This window comes from Spermophilus citellus, assembly GCF_964194105.1.
Source record: "Spermophilus citellus genome assembly, chromosome: X".
NCBI classification, from domain to species: domain Eukaryota; kingdom Metazoa; phylum Chordata; class Mammalia; order Rodentia; family Sciuridae; genus Spermophilus; species Spermophilus citellus.
In genome coordinates this window covers 69,327,088-69,351,770 of record NC_138190.1, presented here as the reverse complement: position 1 = coordinate 69,351,770, position 24,683 = coordinate 69,327,088, and the positions used below count along the sequence as shown (strand labels likewise).

General features: G+C 44.4%; 1 protein-coding gene across 1 annotated transcript; it reads right to left on the bottom strand.

Moving 5' to 3' along the window:
* Positions 1-255: 255 nt before the first annotated feature.
* Positions 256-3,235, bottom strand: CXCR3 (C-X-C motif chemokine receptor 3). Its single transcript, XM_081277916.1, has 2 exons — positions 3,169-3,235; positions 256-1,702 (listed from the first exon to the last, which is right to left on the bottom strand). Exons 1-2 carry the CDS (start codon positions 3,178-3,180, stop codon positions 608-610), a joined length of 1,107 nt encoding a protein of 368 aa, XP_081134042.1. The 5' UTR covers positions 3,181-3,235; the 3' UTR covers positions 256-607.
* Positions 3,236-24,683: the final 21,448 nt, after the last annotated feature.

The window sequence follows — 24,683 nt, the reverse complement described above, 5'->3', positions numbered from 1 at the left end:
GCTTAATCACTGAGTCACATCCCCAGCCTTTTAAAAAGTATTTTATTTAGAGATGGTCTCGCTGAGTTGCTTAGGACCTTGCTAAATTGCTAAGGCTGGCCTTCAACTTGCAATCCTCCTACCACAGCCTCCCAAGCCACTGGGATTATAGGTGTGTGCCACTGTTGCTCAGCAGGGCTGTCCATATTGACGACTACTTCCACATTCTGGTCCTGATTATCATGTTTATTGAAAAGTTTTAAGCAGGATTTTAGATATAAAAATAAAAGCAAAGACAAGTCTTGGGGACCACAGACAGCCACAGTTGTTGCTCAGCCATGGCTCCATGGGGTAGCATCCTGTTCCCCTTTTACTCTGGGCACATAGAGAAGGCCAATTTCTACTTGTTGAATTAGGAGGGCAGTGGGGCTCCAGCAGCCACCTCTCAAGTGGCAGGATGGGGGTTGGCAGCTATGGAACAGCAATGGTGACCGAGTGGTGCTGAGGCTGCCCGTAAGTCCCAGGGATGAGGTTATGAGGAGAATCAGAGCCAGCCCAGCAGCGAGAGAGGGAGAAGCCTGGATAAGAGCCAGGCTGCATGTGCCAATGGGGAACTCCCATTGTAGCCTCACAACCCTACATAGGAAGCCTCTGTGGTCTCAGACCAAGATGAATCCCGGCGGGAAGATGATGGCTGCCTCTGGAGCCTTCTCTGGACAGGGCAGCCCAGGCGCATGAGCAGTATCCACATATGCTCACGGAACTTGACACCCACAAAGGCATAGAGCAATGGGTTGAGGCAGCAGTGCATGTAGCCCATGCCTGAGGTGATTGACTTGGCCACGTCCACATGGCTTTCACGGCCACAGTTGCGGGCCAAGGACCCCAGGTCCATGAGAGTGTCCACTAGCACCACCAGGTGATAAGGAGTCCAGCATAGGGCAAAGGCCACCACCACCACCACCACTAAGCGCATGGCTCGCAGGCGTCTCTGTCCTCTGGAGACCAGGAGCACAGCCAGGATGCGGGCATAGCAGTAGGCCATGACCAGCAGGGGCAGCAGGAAACCTGCCACCAGCTGCAGCCCGCGCAGAGCTGTGCGGCCGACTGGTGGGAAATTGTACTGGCAGTGGGTGGCATTGAGACGCTTGTCATGACGGGCCGACAGGAAGATGAAGTCTGGGAGGGCAAAAAGCAGACAGAGCCCCCAGACAACTATACAGGTGAGGGTCACGCGGGCTCGAGGCCCCCTGCGGTAGAGCTGGGTAGCATGCACTATGCTCAGGTAGCGGTCAAAGCTGATGCAGGCCAGCAAGAGGGCCCCAGCATAGAAGTTGATGTTGAAGAGGGCACCTGCCACTTTGCAGAGGCCGGAGCCGAAGACCCACTGGACAGCAGCATCCACTGCCCAGAGTGGGAGTGTCAGCACCAGCAGGGCGTCAGCCACAGCCAGGTGGAGCAGGAAGGTATCGGTGCTGCAGAGGGCTGCCCTCTGGCTCAGCAGCACAGCTGCCACTGCACCATTGCCCAGCAGCCCCAGCAGAAAGAGAAGGCTGTAGAGGACGGGCAGGAAGGCTCGGTCGAAGTTCAAGCTGAAGTCCTGTGGGCAGGGCTGATAATCACAGCAGGAGTTACTCTCATTTTCTCCATAGTAATAGGGATAGGTACAGTTTTCCAGGAAAGAGGCAAAGTCTGAGGCACCCAGCACTTGATGTTCACTCACCTGTCAAAGAAGGGAGGTTGGCACCATTATGTAAAGACCTGACCACGGCTTCCCCTTCATGATGTGTGTGTGTGTGTGTGTGTGTGTGAGAGAGAGAAAGAGAGAGAGAGAGAGAGAGAGAGAGAGAGAGAGAGAGACTAGGGATTGAACCCAGGTATGTTCTACCACTGAGCTACATCCCCAGCCCCTTTTAATTTTTTTGAGACAGGGTCTCACTAACTTGCCTAGGCTGACCTCCATCTTCCAGTTATCCTGCCTCAGTCTCCTGAGTTGCTGAGATTAAAGGCAGACACCAATATGCCTGGTCCCCATTGTGACTTTTGATTTAGTCTGATCAGCATTTCTCTGAGCAGCACCTCTGGGAGGCAGGCTCTGAGGCCTGCTGCTACCTTTCTTCTAGGGCCACTCTTCCAGAACTTTATCTGCCCAGCCTGTGCTCTGGGATGGTGACTTCCATTCTCAAAGGTTGTTCTTTACTCTTCTGGGGTCATTCCATGGGGGCCATAGATCCTGGGCAGGAGGAAGAGTTTCCCTCAAGTGCCCAGAGCCCTCCTGGCTACTTTCCTCTCTGTCTCTTCAGACTCCCCTTCATGACTTGCCAACCTCAGTGCTGTGGCCACACCTAGTTTAACCACCCGCCTCCCAGGCACCTCCCTCCCCCATCCTTTCTCTCAGTCACTTGCCATTGTCTCCTCAGCTCTTATCTGAGGACCCCAACTTCCTGCCTCCTTATGGGGTCTCTCTTCAAATCACTGTACCACTCCCCATACCTGATTTCTGCCCCGTGCTTCCTCTCCCCTACACAGAGGCTTGCAAACCCAATTTAGCCACCTACCAGTAGTCAGTCACCAAGTGGAGTTCCCAACCAAATTTCAGCAGGAATTTTCCTTCCCTCCCTCCTCCCTCACTCCCTCTTCCCTCTTTCCCTTCCTTCCTTCTTTTCTTCTTAGGAGATAGGATCTAGCTAAGTTGCCCAGGCTGGACCTGAACTCCTGGATTCAAGTGATCTTCCTGCCTCAGCTCCCCAAGTAGCTGTGACACAGGGGTGTACCACCACACCCAGCTAACAGGAATCTTTTTTACCCTTCACTCATACCCTAAAGCACTCCAGAGTTGCAGGCCTCCCTGGTGCCAATTCAATCCAGCTCGCAAGAGCCTAAGTTCTGAGTCAGAGATGAAGGGAATCTTAGAAGTCTTCAAGATTGAGCCTCTACTGCCCTCACCACCCCAATTTTGCTGAATAGGTACCCAAGACAGAGGGGAAGAGACTTGCCTGTGGTCAGTCACCAAGTTGAGTTCCCAATTCCCTGTCTAGTGTACCTATCAAATCTCCTACCACCTCTACCTGTTCACCTAGCCCTCTGGTGCCCCTGCATTGTAGCTGTGGGCCAACTCTGGCTTATCCCTAGTGCCCTGGGTTCCCCACTCCAAGGTATGGACTGGCCACATTGGCCAGCAGCACTTACCTCAGGGACCATGGCTGGGTTGGTGCTCCGGCTGCTTGGTTGCGTGCTGCCTGCCCGTTTGCTTTGGTGCTTGTGGTTGGGAACGTGCAGTGCACAGAGGAAGTGAGTATTTCAGGGTTCTCAGTGCAGCCTCTTCCAGAGGGTTATCTATACTAGACCTCCCTGGACCCCAGGCCACAGAGGTCCTGCTCCAGCCATTCCTGAGGCTGAGTGAAACCACTCTGGAGGAACTGTCTGCAAGTCTGGGACCAGAAAGTCTGGGCCCTAGGGAAGGGCAGAGGGTAGCTGGGTAGGAGCAGATCCTTTAAGTGGAGAGACCTGAAAGAGAAGCCATGCAGTGGGGAAGTGGAGGGCAACCCTGCTCACAGATGCAAGATTTGCCCCTTCTTCTGGTCAATGCTCAATAAATTAGAATACCCATTCCTCCATCCTGGGCTGGAGTTGATCTTTGCAAGATTGTACAGACTGAATTGCTAAATGTGTTATTTGTAAAGAAGATTCGCTTTCTTGAAAAATTAAAATATTTTAAAGAAATCCTTCACACTAAATCTAGTTCTTTGCCATCACCCCACCCTGCTCATCAACAGGGGAAAGGAAAAGGAACCGCTAGGGACAAACTTGCTGTGTGCTAGACATTGCTAATTTAGGTGCTTTCTCTGATGCTGCCTCATTCCAACCATGCAAGTCCCTTGTGAGGTAGTGGGTTGTCCCATGGATGATTCAGAAAGGAAACATTGTCGTCAGACATGGCAAGTAAGGGTGGGTGTGGGGAATGAGCCCACACAGCTAACTCTCCTTTTTAATTTTTTTTTTACTTTTATTTTATTTTAGTTTTTGGTACCGGGAATTGATTTCAGGGGCACTTGACCACTGAGCCACATCTTCAACCCTATTTTGTATTTTTTTTTAAATTTAGTGACAGGGTCTCACTGAATTGCTTAGTGGCTCGCTTTTGCTGAGGCTGCCTTTGAACTCAGGATCCTCCTGCCTCAGCCTCCCATCTCCCTGGGATTACAGGCATATGCCTAAATCTTCCTTTTACCACTTATTTTGCTGTGTTCAGTTTCTTTTAAATGATAAACTGAGATATTCATGCAGCTAAAAATGAGTGAAGTAAAGCTACATTTTTTTTTAACATGGATGTATCTAGAGAAACCAATGCCCACGTGGAAGAAGCAAGTAAGAGAATATTGTGTTTAGTTGGACACCACTTATAAGTACATTCTAGGAACCACCACACAAAGCAATGCCATATTGTTTTGGATATGGCTACTTGTTCTCAAAGTTTAAGACAGAGACTGGAGACACCACAAATTCATGAGAGCAGTTACTTCCAGTGTATGAAGAATGGGGTAGGGGAGGCTGGGTTTGTGTGGCTCAGTGGTAGAGCACTTGACTAGCATATGTGAGGCCCTGGGTTCGATCCTCAGCACCACATAAAAATAAATAAATAAATAAATAAAGCTATTAAAAATATTTTTAAAAAAGAATGGGGTTGGGAGGAGTTCTGATAAACTGTAAGACAGCTTCATAGTGTACAGTGGTAGAACAATTTCTCTCCCACCTTCTTGGAACTTTCCCCTTCTTCTCTTCTCCCCTACCTATTGCCCTTCTCATTATCAGCAAGCAAGGGTGCCCCTAAGTTGCCTCACCCCAGCAGATTCTTCTTTCCCTCTCTTCCCCAAATGCTAGCTCATGACCTTTGGGGCCCCAGTTTTTAACCTGATTTCTCCTCCAAAGCCTTCAGGCATGTGTCTGAAATTCAGTTCAAGTTCATTGACATGATGCACACTTGTCAGTTCTCCCCCTTCTTCATTACACAGGTGTGACTCTGCTTTCCCTAAAACAGCTTACCACTTACAGGGTTCAGGTCAAAAGGATCTGAAGCTCTGGGGTAGGTCAGGAGCAGTGGAAATGGAGGAAGCCAGGAGAATTTCTGAAGCTAGGCCAGTTAGGATGAGTAGGACTTGGCAAGTGATGGGAGCTGGGATCACGATTTCCCAATGCTGGTCTGTGAAGGGGTTTAGGTTACTGGGTTTCCACAAATAAGAATAATGACTCCAAAAGGCTATATTTGTTCTTTTTAAAGGATTTAGTCTGTATTATGTTTTCATCTCTTTTCTGGTATTAAGAGGATGTTTATTTTATGCAAAAATGATGTCAAAAACAGATGGTCATTCTGGAAATATCTTGCATTGGCAGACGATGGCAATGCAACATGGGTCCTCCAAATAAATATTGGAATATTACTGGTCTGTGTGAAATATTAAGGTCTAGGGATCCCTGGTCCCCTTTCTGGGCCCCAGTCTCCTCATCTGTGATATTGGGATGATACACCTTCTCAGGTTGCTGGGAAGGATACCTGGGAGAAGGTCAGGGGAAGAGCTTTGGACAGAGAACTTTCCTTTCTGAGTCCCAACATCCTGATGCTGGGTCCTTATCAGCCAGTCTGAGCTCTTGCTGCTCCTGGGCTGACCTGTGTGACTGTGACACAAGGGAAAGAACACTGAATTTGTCTGGACTCAAGCCCTGACTCCACCCAGTTTGAGAGGTGTGACCTTGGACAAATTGCAGAACCATCTTGAGCCAGTTTCCTAGGTGAGATTATTACAAGGTGAACTGACTTAACTAAAGCCACAGGCTCCAATCACAGAGCCAAGTGCTTAGTAAGAGCACAATGCTGAATGAGTGGGACACTGGCCACAGACCTAGAGCCACTGGGAGCCTTTCATGCTAGGGTAGCCCACAATTGAGAGTGGTACCTTAAGAGGTGTGCAGCCATGGTCAGAGGGCTGGTCTTCCAGAAAGGCTGCCCCTCAACCTTGGTTGGGAGTCAGAACAATTCTCCAGACCTAGTCAAGTCCTTTAGCTGCCCAGCTGTGTGATCCCAGGCAAATAATTTAATCTCTCTGCCTCAGTTTCCTCATCTGAAAATGGTTTCTATGATTGTATGCATTTGATAGTGTTTCTCTGTGGACTGCAAACAATATGGGTAGAAAGTGTCTGGTACAGGGTAGGTGCCCAGCTGTTTGCACCCACTCTAGTAACTTTCCAAACCAAGCCATCTAAAGCCTCAGAATAAATCTGTGGTGGTCTTCTGCTGTTATTCACAGCTAAGGTGTCTTGGAAAGTTCCTGTGTCATGGCAATGAACCAAGCCTTTGTCTGGCCCTCTTATTCTGTTTGTCCTTTCCAGTTACAAGAAGCCCCCAGACCAGGTCAGAGCCAGGCCCAACCCTTGGGGAGTTCTGGCTGAAGCCCTCCTGCTTCTGTCCTCCCTAGCAGCCATGGGGAAGCCTGAGGAGGAAGTTAGAGTGAAGCTGTGGGCCCCACCTGTGGTCAAGGTGTGAAATGTGCACCTGCTCTTCTGCCACACCTCCCCCTGTTATTTTCATTCTTTCACACCTCTGGGCTGTGGTTTGGGGAGATGGAAGGCTTAGAGATCTAAGCTCTGGGCCTAGTCCCTCACAGGAAGGAGGGCCCCTACAGCTGTCTACCCAGCCAGCCTGCCTGCCAGGGACAAGGGCCAGCCATTTCCTCCTTTCTACCTTGGTCTTCTGCTTCACAGTCTCTTTCAAAACTCCTCAAAATTCCTCATGGGATTTTGACCCATGGACTTGACTGCCAGCCATAGCCCATCAAGCTCAGGCAGTGGTCCAGGCTAGAACTGAGCCTTTTTTTGGGGGGTGGGGTGGGACGGGTACGAGGGATTGAACTCAGGAGCACTCGACTGCTGAGCCACATCCCCAGCCAAATTTTGTATTTTATTTAGAGACAGGGTCTCACTGAATTGCTTAGCACCTCGCTTGTGCTGAAGCTGGCTTTGAAATCACCATCCTCCTGCCTCAGCCTCCTGAGCAGCTGGGATTACAGGCATGCACCACTGAGGCAGGCACTCTACCACTAAGCCACAACCTCAGCCGCTACCTCAATGATTTTTGGAGTTGAACCGTTTTTATGTGAAATGTCCCAGCCTCAGGCAGGGGGGCAAACTTAAGACACTGCTGGGACTCTGAGCTTCCTTCTGCTGACCCTAAATTTCCAAATAATTTAATCTCTCTGCCTCAGTTTCCTCATCTGAAAAAGGTTTCTCCTTTCTAAGGAAAGGAGAGCTCGAATAACAGAGATGCCCAGGGACTGGGGACTACCCCTTCCTCAGCCCTACATTGTGTATCTCTGGATCCTCCTGGGACTCAAGCCCTAAGTGCTGGTGCCCTGGAGGGAGCTTTAGCAATGTCTGCTTCTTGCATTCCTTTGTACTTTCCCACGGGATGAGGTCCAGCAGGCTAATAGAACAGGTAACATCTACTGATTACTTAACTTTGTGAGGGTACTGTTCTGTTTTATCAGGATGAACTCATACCCATGCAGTAACTGTGAGGTTATCATTCCCATTGTACAGATCACAGAAACACAGGCAGTTTAGGGAGCTTGTTCAAAGTCACACAGCTAAGTGGCAGAGTCCCTGCATTCCTACCCATTATACCATAACACCTTGTGGGATTGGAAGGACTGGGATTGAATAGTTCAAAGAGAACTACTTTTGCCTTATCTGTAATGTTTTACACAGAAGCTGCATTTACATATTAACTATGTGACTAAATAGTCTTCAAAAAGGTAGATAAAAGTAAGTTCAAGTATTGGGACAACAGATGAAATCTGAATATGGCCTGGAGATTAGACAAAACCCTCGTATCTCTGGTATTTTGCTAATTTTGAAAATTTCAGAGAATATTATTGTTGACAAAAATCATTGAGGTAGGGGCTGGGGTTGTGGCTCAGTGTTAATGAGCTTGCCTTGTATGAGTGAGGCACTGGGTTTGATTTTTGGGCACCACATAAAAATAAATAAAGGTCCAACAACAACGAATAAGTTATTTTTTTTAATCATTGAGGTATTTATAAGCAAAGGATTGTTCTGACTGCCACTTACTTTCCTAGGACTTGGAAATCAAGTATACGGAGCGGGAGGGGATGCTCAAAAGGTAAAAGCAAGTGGGGGTGAATGGTGATGTGGAGGAAAGGTAAAAGGGAGCTCTCTTCACTCTTGCAATTTTTGTGTAAGTTTGAAATTATACTCACTGAAACAAACAAAAAAGTTACTGTTGGTGTGGGAGCACATGCCTATAATCCCAGTGACTCAGGAGGCTGAGGCAGAAGGATCCCAAGTTCAAAGCCAGTCTCAGCAACTAAGCAAGATCCTAAGCAACTTAGTGACACCCTATCTCAAAATAATTAAAAAGAAAAGGGCTGGGAGTGTTGTTCAGGAGTTAGATGCCCCTGGGTTCAATCCCCAGTACCAAGAAGAAAAAATAAAATTTTCCAAAAGAATCTCTCTCATGCAGGATGGGTTTGGAGTCCAATCCTATCTCCAGGAGCAGTTTAGAGCCCTTGAAAGAAGGTGGGACCAAGACTGAGTGGAAACAAATGTTCCCAGTGCTGGGGATGTGGCTCAAGCGGTAGCACGCTCGCCTGGCATGCGTGCGGCCCGGGTTTGATCCTCAGCACCACATACCAACAAAGATGTTGTGTCCGCCGAGAACTAAAAAATGAATATTAAAAAAAAAAGAAAGAAAGAAACAAATGTTCCCTGAATGTGGCCTCGGGCACTGCTCTCCCCTGACTTCAGTCCCCAGTTCTCCTTCTTCTGATTTCAGTTTGTGCTTCTAGACTCCTGGGCTTCTTCCCTTTTCATTGTCTAACTACCTCTAAACCCTCAGCCTTTTGAACCAGGGAGAGAAGTGCCTCTTGTCACCAGCTGGAAGTCCTTAGCAGCCCAGGGCCGCTTCTATGAGCCACTCATGACCTCTCAAAGAATACAGGATGCGCCTGATATTCCCAGAGTGACCTCACCCTTGGCTTTGATTGGCTGTATGGAAGGGACTGGGGCTTGTGTCCTTCAGAGGGTGTCACCAGCTATGAGCCTGAAGTTTTTTCTCCCAAACTGCAGTGCACCTGCCAAGCTGGGTGAAATCTGTGCCAGGAAGGCCATCCTCCCTGAGGAGCAGGTAGTCTGGGCTGGGCCTGATCTGGGGCTCTCCGCTGCCTCTGAGCTCCCGTGAAAGTTACCGGATTTGCAGCCTCTTTTCCTACTCAGTAACATTGACTAGTAAACAACCAGTTCTGGTGTAATGGGGGAACCAGACCTGATTATAAAATAAAATTATCAGAATGTTATGATGAAGAGCCAGTACCTGGGGAAAGGGTTAAATTTTCCCCTCCTTTCTGTCAGCCTCTCTTCTGGGAACCTAATTAACCCTTGGTTCCTATCTATTGGATTATAAATAGCTTTCTCTAGGAGTCTCCCTCTCATAAAATATAAACATACCTGTGACAGGCTTTCAAGGCCAGAGATTCAACAGGTACCTGTGGAAGGAGTTGTTTCTTAACTTTGAACGTTCTGAACTCTGTAGGAATATTGCTACCTCACTTAATTGCTATGCCAATTAACTGTTGTCTAAACTATAACCTCATAGGCTTAGTTCTTAGAAATATACCTCTTCCGGAGATAAACTCAAGTCATCTTGAGTTACTGATGCATGTGATGAAGGTCATTTCTCCATAACACTGGCAAATGTTTTACTGTCTTTGTTCTACACGTGGGAATTACTTAATAGTAAATTCCCTTTGCATGGTCTTTGGTAACGTAGTCCCAGAATTCAAACCTACCAATGTTGTAATGGTTAAGAAATGATGTCAAATTTCCTATAAAAGTTCCATGTAACCTCAGCTTGGGGCCCAGAACTTCAGAGTACCAGCTCATTTGGGTCCTCTGACATAAATAAACCTGAGTTCTTCAACCCTCTGAGTGGAGCTTGGGTTCTTGCTGAGCGTGATTTCCACCACACCGGGAGCAGGCAGAAAATTTTATTCAATGGTCAATGAATGGAAAAGGAGAGTTCATGCTCTACAGGCACCTTCTAACCCTAAGCAGGTGTGAAGTTTGGGTTTTTATTAGGGTTGGTGATGAGGGGTTGGGGCAGGTATATGTCAGAGCTTTTCATGGAAAGGGGAGTTTTCCATTAATTAGGGTTATGACTTTTTTTTCATAATTTGGGTGTGGTTGGCTCTGTCATGGCACTAGTGGGGGTGTGTTTTGTTTTTTTGTGTTTTGGTACTGGGTATTGAAACCAGGGGTTCTTAACCACTGCACTACATCCCCAGCCCTTTTTATCTTTTATTTTGAGACAGGGTCTCAATAAGTCCATCAGGGACTCACTAAATTGCTGAGGCTGACCTTGAACTTGTGAACCTCCTGCCTCAGCCTCCCAAGTTGCTGGCATTACAGGCATGTACAACAACATCCAGTTAATGAGATTATAATGAGTCCAAGTTCATCTCAAGTGTCAACATGGTGTCCAGACTAGATGGAGTGAGTTTGGAGCCTCCCACCTCAGTGGGTGGCAGCTTGTAGCATGTAATTATCAGCATCCAGGATTTAACTTTTGCAATCAAGCCATAGAGCTGACAGGACAACAAGCTATGAATAGTCCCAAGGTTCAGTCTAGTGACATGAAGAGGAAAAGGAACCCCCTGGAAACCATGATGCCTACCCCCAAAATACTCTACTGAGCAAAATCTGCTGAGTAGTGTCCCTCCCTGGGTCATTGCCTTGCAAAACATCCAGTGGTGCTGTCAAAATTTCAACAGTGTGATGTTGGCCTTGGAGACTTTGTTCATGTGCCTCGTGCAGGGTGCCATGGCCCAGGCCCTGCCTCCTATTAGAGTAGAGCCCTTATTTCCCTGACTAGACAACAAAGTTGCCTGTTCATGCATAGGCACCAGTGCTTCTATGGCCAAAGCCGACTTGACCCTGTGTGAAGCAGTATGGCCGAGTGAGCAAACACATGGTCTTGAAAGCAGACTGTCTGGACTGGGTTACTGGTTCTGTCATTTACTGGCTGTGTGACCTTGGACAGGTTATTTCTTCTCTGCTTAGTTTTCTTCCTCTGGATAAAAGAGGAGGAGGAATACGTGGTGTATGTAAAGGTGTTCATATCAGTGCCTGGCACAGGGTCAGCACTATATATGATTTGCTGGCTACCCCTACACACACACACACACACACACACACACACACACACACTGACTGTGGCTGTTCCAGTTGACTGGGCACACCCATGGGGACAGCTACATTTGCATTGAGGCAACACAAACCCCAAACTGGAAAGATAGACCCGAGTGCCAGCTTGAGTCCAGTGTCCAAGTGTTCATGGGTAAGGGGGTGGGGCAAGAGGTCCTTTTCAGATGGAGTGTCTGCTGGTTATGCTGTCAGCTCTGAGATGAGTGTGCTAGGAATTGGGTCCAGAAGGTGTGCCTCGCCTCTGGGGACAGGACTTAAAAGGAGCTTGAAGCTGGGCGCAGTGGTGCACGCCTGTAATCCTAGCAGCTCTAGAGGCTGAGGCAGGAGGATTTTGAGTTCAAAGCCAGCCTCAGCAAAAGTGAGATGCTAAGCAACTCCATGAGACCCTGTCTCTAATAAAATACAAAATAGGGTTGGGGATGTGGCTCAGTGGTTGAGTGCCCCTAAGTTCAATCCCCAGTATCTAGGGGAAAAAAAAGAGCTTGAGTGGTGGTGGCACAAGCCTATAATTCCAATGACTGGGGAGGCTGAGGCAGGAAGATCGCAAGTTTGAGGCCAGCCTCAGCAATTTAGCAAGGCCCTAAGCAACTTAGTGTGACCCTGTCTCAAAATACAAAGTAAAAGGGGCTGAAGATGTGGCTCAGGGGTAAAGTACCTCTGGGTCCAATCCTCAGTATAAAAAAAAAAAAGAAAGAAAAGGAGCTCAAGGAGACACCAAATGGAAAACTATACACTCTTCTGTGGCTCCTGGGAATTCCTCACTCACAGAATACCAGGTTAATTGCTGACAACCACAATGCCTGGAGATTGGAGGACAGATGGGCACAATAATAATATTAATTAGCAACAGGAAGCATATTACCATGTACCAGGTGCTGTGTACATATACATATCTTCATAAAAACTCTTCAAGTTAGGTTATATTCTTCTTGTTGTTTTAAAGCACAGTAAATAGTTAAGTAAGTTGCCCAAGGGAAAAGAGTCAATAAATGACAAAGCCTGGACTTCAAACCAAGCCATCTGGCTTCTAAGTCAACATTTACCTGCCTTAACCGGGTAATACATCTTATCTTGTGAATACATTGCCTGCTCCCAACAGGATTTGAAAGGACATTATGTGAATTTAGGAGGAACAGAGAACACCTGAAGCTGACCTCTCCAAGGCCCTGGTGATGAGCCCATTGCTTATTATGCAAATCCACAAACAGGGATAGGAGATGCAGGGGCTGGGGTGAAACCAGAGGCAGGGCCCCTTACTGTGGCAGGGGCACCCCTCATGTGTTATGCATCTGGGTGCCAGGACAGAAAATGAAGGACAAGAGGCCTAGGACTCAGGAACTAGAGGTGGTTACCAAGGAAACCAATACTGTGGTAAAACTCAAAGCTGAGAGTATCTGGTTCTACAGGAAAAAAAAAAAAAGGAAGAAAGAAAAAAAAACAAATGATATTTTTAAACATTCAAGATTGTTTTGTAGGATGGTTTAGGGTAAACACCATGAAACTCAGATGAATTGTTAGCGTATTTGCTAGTGAATAGTAGTCTTTAACAGCATATGTCATTTTTTAATTAATTGTCTGTTTGTTTATTTAGTACTGGGTATTGAACCCAGGGACACTTTACCACTGAGCTACCTCCAAAGTGCTTTTTATTTTGAGACTGGGTCTTCCTAAATTTCTGAGACTGACCTCTAATTTGCCATCCTCCTGCCTCCGCCTCCCAAGTAGCTGGAAAACAGGTCTGCACCTCCATGCCTGGCTGTTCTTTCATGTAACTACCTGCAGTATTTATATATTACTGTAGCTTATTATCTACTTAGAGAAGTGCTTGTGTAGAAAGAGATTCAGGGTTAAGGTTTGATCAAGGAGGATGGCAGGGGTAGGAATAGTGAAAACAACTCTGAAAGAGCGAAGATGATTTGGGGGCAGGTAGGTGCAGGGAGACCAGTTTTTTTTTTGGGGGGGGGTGTTCACTGAAGCAGGGGTGGCGGGGAACAGGAAGAAAAGGTGATTTAGAGCCAAATGCACAGGATTGACTGGCTACCCCCAGCCTGGTCTGCCTTTAGCAGGTCTCCATTCATCTTTGCCATGAGGATGGCTCTACTGTGCCCCGTGGACTTATCCTGTGGCCATTGTGCTAGTTCTGGGAAGTTTTTCTTTAATAAAAGGAATTTGTCTAGCCTCATTAAATTTTAGCTTATTTAATAAGGAAGAAATCTTTACTTTCTCACAACAGATTGTTTCCTATTACTGCTATCACTATCCTAAAATGCAAGTATTCTCAGGGCACACCTTAGAGAACACCAGCCAGAGCACGAAGGCTGTTCTGTTAGCCTGGCCTTGAAGGCCATCCATGATCCAGGCCCAGCCACCTGCCCAGCCAAAGCATATTCTCCTCTCTGCTTTGTGCACACTGTGATCCATCAAATTGGGCCACATGCCATTTGCAAGCCTGCCCCAAGTTTCCCACTGCTTGGCAGGTCCCTCCGCCCAAGGCCCACTTGCCATCTAGGACTCAGATGCAGCTCAAAGCCAAAAGGTCAAAAAACCTTTAACTGGACTCTGTGGCTCTGCCCAAGCACCCTGGGTGATGGAGTAGGCCAGAAAGGAGCAATGAGGAGACCCTGGGGAGGAAGCAGGAAGTTTCAGTACCCTCTGCCTACCTTGCAAATATAGAAATGGGTTGAAGCAAATCTGCACAGCAAGTCTCTGACTAGAAGTGTCCTTTGCCACTTGACCTCCTGCCTCCAGCCTTCTCACCCTCAGAATCCTCCATTCTACTGGAATCAGTGAACAAATATGGAAAGGCCAAGGCAGGCTGTGGGGTACTGCACTAGAGGTTCAACTTGGAACAGAAACCATGAAGTATGTAGTAAATGGGCTTTGTTTGGTGTCAAATAGGCCTGGGTTTCAATTCCATATTGGCTACTTAATAGTATGATCAGCCAGGCAGAGTGACATATATTTTTAACCCTAGCTACTTGAGAGACAGAGGCAGGAGGTTCATGAGTTTGAGGTCAGCCTGGAAGACTTAGCAAGACCGTGTCTCAAAATAAAATTGAAAAAGGGCTGGGGGTGTTACACAGTGGTAGAATGTTTGCCTAGCATGTAGGAAGCCCTGGGTTCAATCCCCAGTTCAAAAAATAAAATGTTGTACTATCAGTTTCCTCATCTGCAAACAAGGATGTTACCTATGTTATCTATGTTGTTTCAAAAGGATTAAATTGTTTTTGAGAGGATTACATGAGATTAATTTAAATCCACTAGTGAAATGCCTGGCCTTCTCTGAAGGCCCTCTCTGAAGTATTGGCTCCTCCCCCTATCCTTCTCTATTCCTTTAGCCTGTTTTATTTTTATCATTACTTATTTATTTGGTACCAAGGATTGAATCCAGGGACTCAACCCTGAGCTACATCCACAGCCCTTTGTAATTTTTTTTTTTTAAATTTTGAAACAGGGTCTTGCTAACTTGCTTAGGGCCCTGCTAAGTTGCTGAGGCTGGCTTTGAACCTGCAATCCTCCTGCCTCAGCCTCCCCAGTTGCTGGGATTGCAGTGTGTGCCACCACACCTGGTTTGCCTATTTTATATTCTTCACAGCATTCATCACTACTCACTATTTATGTGTTTACTTATCTATTAACTGGTTACTCCATTAGAATATCTTTTTCACAAGAAGTAAGTTTTTATTGTGCAGTGCAGTGGAGCACACCTGTAATCCCAGCAACTAGGGAGTTTGAAGCAGGAGAATCACAAGTTCAAAGCTAGCCTCAGCAACTTAGTGAGTCCCTCAGCAACTTAATAAGACCCTGTCTCAAAAATGAAAAATAAAAAATAGGGGCTGGGGTTGTGGCTCAGCAGTAGAGCATTTGCCTAACACATGTGTGGTGCTGGGTTCGATCCTCAGCACTACATAAAAATAAATAAAATAAAGGTAAAAAAATTTAAAAAGGGCTGGGGATGTAGTTCAGTGGTTAAAAGCCCCTGGATTTGATCCCTGATACAAAAAAAAATAATAATTAAAAATAAAAAAAAAAGATTTTGTTGTTTTGGCAGTGCTAGGGATAGAAATCAGGGCCTTATGTGCTAAACACCACTCTACCATGGAACTACATCCTCAGACCCATAATTTTGTGTTTTTCAAATCACTATATTCCCAGTGCCTTGCCAGGCATGGTGGCACATGCCTGTAATCCTAGTGGCTTGGGAGGCTGAGACAGGAGGATCACGAGTTCAAAGCCAGCCTCAGAGACATGGAGGTGCTAAGAAATTCAGTGAGACCCTGTCTCTAAGTAAAATACAAAATAGGGCTAGGGATTTGGCTCAGTGCCTTGGCTAGTAGGTGATTAGTCAATAAACAAATATTTGTTGTTTTAAACATTCAGTAAATCTTTGTTAAATGAGTTTGAAGGCAAATGATTACTAGATTCTTAAAAAGTAAATACACAATGTAGATATAAATATAGATTTGCTGGTTGTATTTGTGCACACCTATAATCCCAGAGACTCAGGAGGCTGAGGAGGATCATAAGTTTGAGGCCAGCCTGAGCAACTTAGTGAGACTGTCTCAAAAATTTTAAAAAAGGGGCTAAGGATGTAGCTCAAGGGTAAAGCTCCTCTAGGTTCAATTCCCAGTACCACACACACACACACACACACACACACACACACACACAGCTGCAATTCTCTCTCATGCCTGAAAATCTTGTATACATACAGCCAACAGTGTTGGGAATTTGGTTCATGGGTGCTGGCTAGTGTGGGACCTAGCATATATGTGCTTTGGTGAACACTTTTCCAGGGATTGTGCTTGGGAAATAATACCCATTAGCATAGGAACTGTTCCAGGGAGTTCTGCTATAAAGACAGTTACCGAACTCTTCTGGTTACTATTAGCTTCCTAAGGTTGCCATGACAAATTACCACAAATATGGTGGCTTAAAACAAACTTATATCCACTCACAGTTCTGGAGGCCTTAAGACCAAAATGAAGATGTCTTCAGGGCCACATTCCCCGATGAGGTTCTAGGGGAGAATCTCTGCCTCTTGCAGCTCATGGCTGTCACTCCAATCTCTGTCTGCATCCCTGAATGACAGGCTTCTTCCTCTCATGTGTGTTTTAGTCTCTGTCTCTTACAAGGACACTTGTGATGGCATTTAAGTCCCACCCAGATAATCCAGGAGAATCTCCTCATCTCAAAATCTTTAATTATCTGTACAGATCCTTTTTCCAAATAAGGTAGCATTCACAGGTTCCAAGGATTAGGACTGGACAAATGTTTGGGAGCCATTACCAGCCAACCAGAGGCGCTAACTTCTGTTTTTCACAATTCCTTTCCCCTCACTATAGAATAGATTTTCGAGAAATAGTGACTTGAGGAAAGTGGGCTTGTTGAGAGAATAGAGGTGGGAATGGAAATAGAGTACAGGAAGAAACTTCTTGAAAAATTAAAGGAATTATACAATGGTTCAGCCACTGCAGGGTTGGGGGGATGGGGCTGGATATTGACCAGGCTCTCCTGCTGGTTCTTTTTGTGTGTCAAGGACTGAGACCCACAGAGTACAAAGACATGGAGAGGTAATTATGCCTGATGGAGAGTAATGACTATGCTGTGCTTCTCATGTAATTAGGCCCAGAGGATGTCTGCCTTTGGGTGGTTTTCAAGAGCTCTCCAGGTAATTGTAATACACATTAAGAGTGGAAAACCACTAGACAATAGTGTTGAGGCAATGAGAATTTCAAAACAGCTGTTAATGCATATTATCTTAAAAGTAGTAACAAGGTTCATAATGTTGACATCAATAATTAACCCTCTTGACCTTCTCAGTGAGATAATAATGAATGTGAAAGAGACAGGAACACTGACTGCTGCCGGGGAAAAGGTGCTTAGCAAGTGAGAGGTGTAGAGAAAAGCATAAGAGCCACCATTGATCCATAACCTCGGTCACCAGATGAGGACTACAGGGCCACCGGAGGTGAGGATGTAGGGAATCAGCAGAGAGCTGTCAAGAGTTGCCTGGAAGGGGAGGGGAGGGGGGATAGTAGAGGATAGGAAAGGCAGCAGAATACAACAGACACTAGTATGGCAATATGTAAATCAATGGAAGTGTAACTGATGTGATTCTGCAATCTGTATACGGGGTAAAAATGGGAGTTCATAACCCACTTGAATCAAAATGTGAAATATGATATGTCAAGAACTATGTAATGTTTTGAACAACCAACAATAAAAAAAAAAAAAAAGTTGCCTGGAAGAAGAAAGATGGTGTTTTTGTTTGTTTTGCAGTGCTGCAGATGGAACCCAGGGCCCCACACATTCTAGTCAAGTGCTCTCTCACTAAGCCCCAGCCCCAGCCACAAAGATGGTTTTTCTTATTGTTATTTTTGTTTTTCAAGGAAAGTCCTTGGCCTGGAACCAGGAGTCAGCGACCTTTTCTCCCTTCTGCTCCAGAAGGACCAGAACAGACCTATTATGACTACCAAGCAGGGGTCTATAGTGACTTTAGATCCCTGCAAGCAAAGTTGACCTTTAGGATGGGTCAATTTTTTTAAGTTGCAATTGGACACAATACCTTTATTTTATTTTTATATGATGCTGAGGATTGAACCCAGTGCCTCACACAGGCTAGGCAATTCTCTACCACTGAGCTACAGCTCTAGCCTGGGCCAAATGTTTTTGGTGCTAACATATTACATACACATATTGGGTTCAAGCCAGCTGGTATGAGACCTCACAAAGGAATGACTTAAACCTTTTTGAGACTGATACTTCCAAAAAGGAATATAGCTGTCTTCCCGTATTTGAGGGGGATATGTAACAAAGCTCCCAGTAGATGCCTGAAACTGCAAATAGTGCTGAACCCTAGACATACTATATTTTTTCTATGCATACACACTTAGGATAAAGTTTTTATTTTTTAGTTATACATGGACACAATATTTTAATTTTATTTTTATGTGGTGCTGAGGATCAAACCCAGTGCCTCACATGTGTGAGGTATGAGCTTTGCCACTGAGTTACAACCCCAGCCCAGGATAAAGTTTTTAAAAAATAATTTTAAAAAATATCTGTAGTTGTATATGTTTATACAATACCTTTATTTTATTTATTTATTTTTCTGTGGTGCTGAGGATCAAACCCAGGGCCTCATATGTGTGAGTTAAGTACTCTATCACTGAGCCAAGATCCCAGCTCTAGGATAAAGTGTAACTCATATATGAGTCACAGTAAGGAACTAGGCACAATAATTAATAATAAAATAGAATGAATTTTAAAATCTACTATAATAAAAATTATGTGATTGTGGTCTCCCTCTCAAAATATCTTTTTGTACCTTTTTACTTAAAAGAAGCACTTAACGGCATCTCTTTAGTATATCCAAATTTCTTGTGCTTTGGGGCCATTATTAAGTATAATAAATCTTACTTAAGCATAAACCTATGACACCATGAAAGTTGATCTGATAACCAAGATGGCTACTAAGTGGCTAATAAGCCAGTAGCATATATAGCATGAACATGCTGATACAGGGATGATTCATATCCTGGGAAGAACAAAGTGGGATGGTGTGAGATTTTATCACACTACTCAGAATGGTACACAAATTAAATTTTTGAGTTATTTCTGAATTTTTCCATTAAATATTTTCAGACCACAGTTGACCATGGGTAAATGAAATTGTGCAAATATAAACCATGGATAAGAGGAAACTACTATACTCCCTCTTTTCTCTACTGGGCCTTTTTTCTTTTAGTTGTTGATGGACATTTATTGTATTTATTTTATTTTTGTGCAATGCTGAGAATCTAACCCAGTGCCTCACACATGCTAGGCAAATGCTCTACCACTGAGTCACAACCCCAGCTCCTCTACTGGCTCTTATCCAGGGCTCTTCTACATCTCCCAGCTACATGGGGAGGTAACCCAGGTAGACATTTTTTTTCTGTGATAAAATATACATGACATAAAACTTAGCATTTTAATCATTTTGGGGGGGTAATCACAGATACATTTTAATGATAGGCAATGTATTCTGCATATATAGAATATCACATTTAATCTAAAAGTCCCAAATCAAGCTATTTATTATATTGAAAAGATAGTATGGGATGGTGGCTTTGAAGCTTCTTTTCTATTTTATTTTGTTTTTTAAAAAAATATGGAACACTCCGGCTGGGGTTGTGGCTCAGTGGCAGAATGCTTGCTTAGCATGTGTGAGACATTGGGTTCAATTCTCAGCACCATGTATCAATAAATAAAATAAAGGTCCATTGACAACTAAAAAAAAATTAAAAATATGGAACATTTCACAAATTTGCATGTCATCCTTGCACAGAAGCCATGCTAATCTTTTCTTTATTGTTCCAATTTTAGTGTGTTGCTGAAGCAAGCACTGAAGCTGCTTTTTTAAAAAAAAATTAAAATTCTAGATTACTTAGAATAATTATAAATATCAGGATGAATACACTATTAAATTTTATATCTTAGTCTCAGCCACAATTATTGGAAAGGGTAAAGAATGTCAACCTGAATCAGTTTTGAGTCATTGGATCTAGACATTTATTTTAGTGTAAGTGCTTTTACTATGGCTGCTGGTGTACAATTTCTAAGTATTGTGGTAAAACCCATAACTCAAAGTTGACCATGTAAACATTTTTAGGATACTGTTCAGTGACAATAAGTTCATTCACACTTCTGGGAAACCATCATCACCATCCATCTTCTGAATGTTTTTCCTCTTGCAAAACTGAAACTACATGTCTATCAAACAGTAGCTCTTATTAATATTCCCCCCACACACACCCGGGGCTTTTGACAACCACCATTCTACTTTCTTTCTCTATGAATCTGACTCTTTTGAGTACTTCATACAGATGCAATCATACAATATTTGTTTTTTTGTGTGTGTGTTTGGTTTATTTATGTCCTCCAGGCTCATCCATGCTGTAGCATGTGTCAGAATTTCCTTCTGTTTTCAGGCTGAAAAATATTCCCTTCTATGGATATGCATCTTTTGTTTGCTGGTTTGTTTTGTTTTTGTGGTGCTGGGGATTAAACCCAGGGCCTCACGCGTTTTAGGCACGCACTCTACCACTGAGTTATACATCCAGGAACATGCCCATTTTGTTTATCAATTCATTCATCAATGGGCACTTGGGTTGTTTCCACCTTTTGGCTATTGTGAATAATGCTCTGCAAACAGGGATTATTATTTTGCAGGAGAGGAAAGTGAGACTCAGAAAGGATCTCACAGCAAATAAGTAGTGGCAGGGTCAGGATTCCTATGCAGGCTTGATGTAGAGCCTATTCATCTGCAGGGTGAGGTGGCCTCCAAAGAAACATTTGTTGTGCTCTCTACCCTTCTACCTCTCATAGCCCTAGCTATCCTGTGAGCTGGCTATTTACGGTCCCCAGGATCTTGGAACAGGCCCATTTAGAAAATCCTGGGCTCCTCTTCTTTTTAAATTTTTTTTTTTTTTTTTTTTTGGTACCAGGGATTGAACTCAGGGATACTTGACCACTAAGCCACATCCCCAGCCCTATTTTTTATTTTATTTAGAGACAGGGTCTCACTGAGTTGCTTAGTGTCTCACTTTTGCAGAGGCTGGCTTGGAACTCGCGATCCTCCTGCCTCAGCCTCCAGAGCTGCTGGTATTACAGGAGTACACCAGTGCTCAGCCCCCTTTTCAGTTTGAGACAGAGTCTCCCTTGGTTGCCCAGGCTGGCCTCAAACTTGGATCCTCCTTCCTCAGTTTCCTGAGTTGCTGGGATTACAGACATATACAACCATGTCCAGCCAGGTTTATCCCTTTTTTTTTTTTTTTGGCCATGTTTATTTTTGAACAAGTATCACCAGTACAGCCTCCATGAGGAGGTGGAGGGAGAAAGAGACAGTTAAGTTCCTTCTTGTAATTTTCTGTGTGGCCTAGGTCTGAGAAGTGGGCTTCTCTGCCCCTTACTTCCTCCATTCCTCCCTGCTGCTATCACACATGCAGAAAGCAAGAAACACTCCAAAGTTTGGCATACCGGTTTTGAGAACTCCTTTATACCTAAGTGGATTAGAAAATTCCTGAAGATCAAGCTGGCTTTCTGGCCTTCCTCTAGAGAATGCTAGCTCCTCCTACCTGCACAAAAGACAGGAATCAAAATTCTTTGAGGACCATTAAGACATATGTCAGCCAGCTGGGTGTGGTGGCATCCTCCTGTAATCCCAGCAGCTTGGGAGGCTGAGAGAGGAGAATCACAAGTTCAAAGCCAGCCTCAGCAAAAGTGAGGTGCTAAGCAACTCAGTGAGACCCCATCTGTAAATAAAATACAAAATAGGATTGGGGATGTGGCTCAGTGGTTGAGTACTCCTGAGTTCAATCCCTGGTACCCAAAAAGAAAAAAAAAAAGAATATAAAAAGACATATGTCAGCTGGGTGCAGTGGTACATGCCTGACATCCCAGTGGCTTAGGAGACTGAGGCAGGATTGTGAGTTCAAAACCAACCTCAGCAATTTAGGACCTAAGTAACTTAGTGAGACCCTCTCTCAAAATAAATTATTAAAAAGAGATATTTCAGCTACAAGACACACTCTGTTTGATGTTTCAACTGTGCCATAACAAAGGTGGCACTGCTCCCCACTCCAAGCCGAGGAGCATGGGAAGGAGTGAAAACAGCAAATGCACAACTGAGAATGAATCCAATTGTCCCAGCGAGAACTGGGAAGGAGCAGGATGTCCACTTTAAGATACTCCTTGGGAGGGAGGGAGAAGGAGCTGTAGATCAGTGAGTACTAAGTTGCAATTAGATAGGATCGAGAGGCTCTGGTGTGCTCGTACACAATATGGTGACTATAATAACAACAACATTTCATTTATTTTGCCTAAATATAATTTTTTACTTCACATTAAAAAAAAAACTATAAGAAAGAATTTTGAAATTGTGGATGTGTAACCGACGTGATTCTGCAATCTGCATTTGGGGTAAAATTGGGGGTTCATAACCCACTTCAATCTAATGTATGAAATATGATATGTCAAGAGCTTTGTAATGTTGTGAACAACCAATAAAAAAAAGAATTTTGAAAGTTTCTACCATAAAGAAATGATACATTTTTGAGGAGATAAATACATTTACTTTGATTTAATCATTATGTTATGTACCCATATACCAAAACGTTTCATAGCTCTGTTGGTTGTCCATCTAATGGTCACACTCCTCTTCCCTCTTTCCCATCACAAGTGTCTTCACACAGCAGAGGTTGGAAATGCCAGTCAATATGAGGCTGAATGACAACATGCTTAGCAACACTGAAGATAAAAAAATCAGGCACCAGACTGGGGCTATGGCTCAGTGGCAGAGCACTTGCCTTGCATGTGTGAGGCCCTGGGTTTGATCCTCAGCACCACATAAAAAAATAAATAAAAATAAAGATATTGTTTCCATCTACAACTAAAAAGTATTTTTAAAATGTCAGGGGTCTTTGGGCTGGGGATGTGGCTCAAGTGGTAATGTGCTTGCTTGGCATGCACGGGGCACTGGGTTCGATCCTCAGCACCACATAAAATAAAATAAAGATGTTGTGTCCGCTGAAAACTAAAAAATAAATATTAAAAAATTCTTTTCTCTCCTTAAAAAAATAAAAAAAGTCAGGGGTCTTTGATGAAGTCTTTGACCTCCTACATAAACCCTGAGATCACTCTGGACTTATTATTTTGCCTTACACATGGGAGACAAGCGCTCTACCATCAAGCCACACCTCCATCCTACACTCTGGACTTATGAAGTAAGATAATAAAAATCCCTCTCATTTACTTGAGCCCCCCCCCAAAAAAAAAAAAGCCTCAAACCAGGCAGTAGTAGAGCATAGGGTTAGCATGCACGAGGCCCTGGATTCCATCCTTAGCACTAAAAAGAAAAACAAGAAAACAAAATCTCAGAATGTTAAATAAACAGAATTTTATCTTTCACTCACATTAGGTGTGCAACATGGGTTGGTGAGAGGTTGGCTCACTGTAGTCCCATTGGGATCCAGGGTGATGATGGCTCCATCTTGGCATGTGCTTTGATGCACATGGCAGCAATGTGACAAGAATCAGAGGAACTGCACACTGTCTCTTAAAGGTTTATTGGCCAAGACAAGCCACATGTCCCTACCTCACTCCAAATGGTTCAGGGAAGTTCAGTCTTGCATGGTTCTGTAGGAGGAGCTGTTTGTTGATCCAGCAGTGTCAATGCTTGTCTCTGGTCAAGACTTGGCTTTTAGGTGGGTTGGACTGCAAGGGGAGGACATGGATTTATAAGAGCTCATGTGGCCGGGGATGGAGGTGGGTAATCTGTTCTAACCCCATCTTCCACTACCTGAAGGCATGGGAATAAACATGACACAAACCACACCATGCTCAGGGCTGCCTTTAAGCCCTGAGATGGAAACAGGTACACTGAAAACAATAACAGGGCATCCAAAAGCATTCTTTCCTCTGTAGGCTGTGTTTGTTCCCTGTTACTGCTATAACAAGTCATGACAACTGTAGTGGCTTAAAAGAACACAAATGCACTACCTCAGAGTTCTAGAGATCAGAAGTCTGAGATAAGTGACCTTGGAATAAAATCAAGTTCTTGGCAGAATTGTGTTCCTTTTGGAAGCTTTAGAGAAGAATCTGTTTCCTTGTCTTTTTTAGCTTGGGGACCCCACTCATATTCCTTGACCTATGGCCCCTTCCTCCATCTTTAATTTTGTTTTTCTTATTTTTCTACATGACAGCAGAGTATATTTTGAAATATTATACATACATAGAATAAATACTGCTTGTTCCATTTAGGACCCCATTGTTGTATTTGTATATGATGTGGAGTTACACTGGTTGTGTATTTATATATGATAGGAAAAGTATGTCCAATTCATTCTGCTATCTTTCCTATTACCATCCCCCCTCCCTTCCCTTCATTCCCCTTTGTGTAGTCCAATGAACTCCTAATCTCCTCCCTTGTGGGTTAGCATCTACATATCAGAAAGAATGAAATTGGAGAATACCATGCTAAGTGAAATAAGACAAATCCCCCCAAAATCCATCTTTAAATTTGCCACCATCCCATCTTCTCATATCCTCTAGTTCTTTCACTCTGCTGCCCTCTCCCATTTATAAGGACCTTTGTCATTACACTGAGTCCACTGGCATAATGCAGGGGTCTCTATGCAATCACACTGCTAGCTGACTAGCAAACTTAATTTCCCTTTTCCATATGAGGTATTCATAGATTTGGTTTAGGACATGGACATCTTTTGTGGTGGTGGGAATTATTCTGTCTACCAAACAGGCCTAGGAAGAAAAGGTGTCCATCCTAGGAGAAAAAGTGGCAACATCACCTGGGAGAGTCCCACAAATCTTCTGCTTCAGTGGTACTGAGAAAGTGATAAAGTTAGAATGGATGCAGGCATTTTCAAATTAAG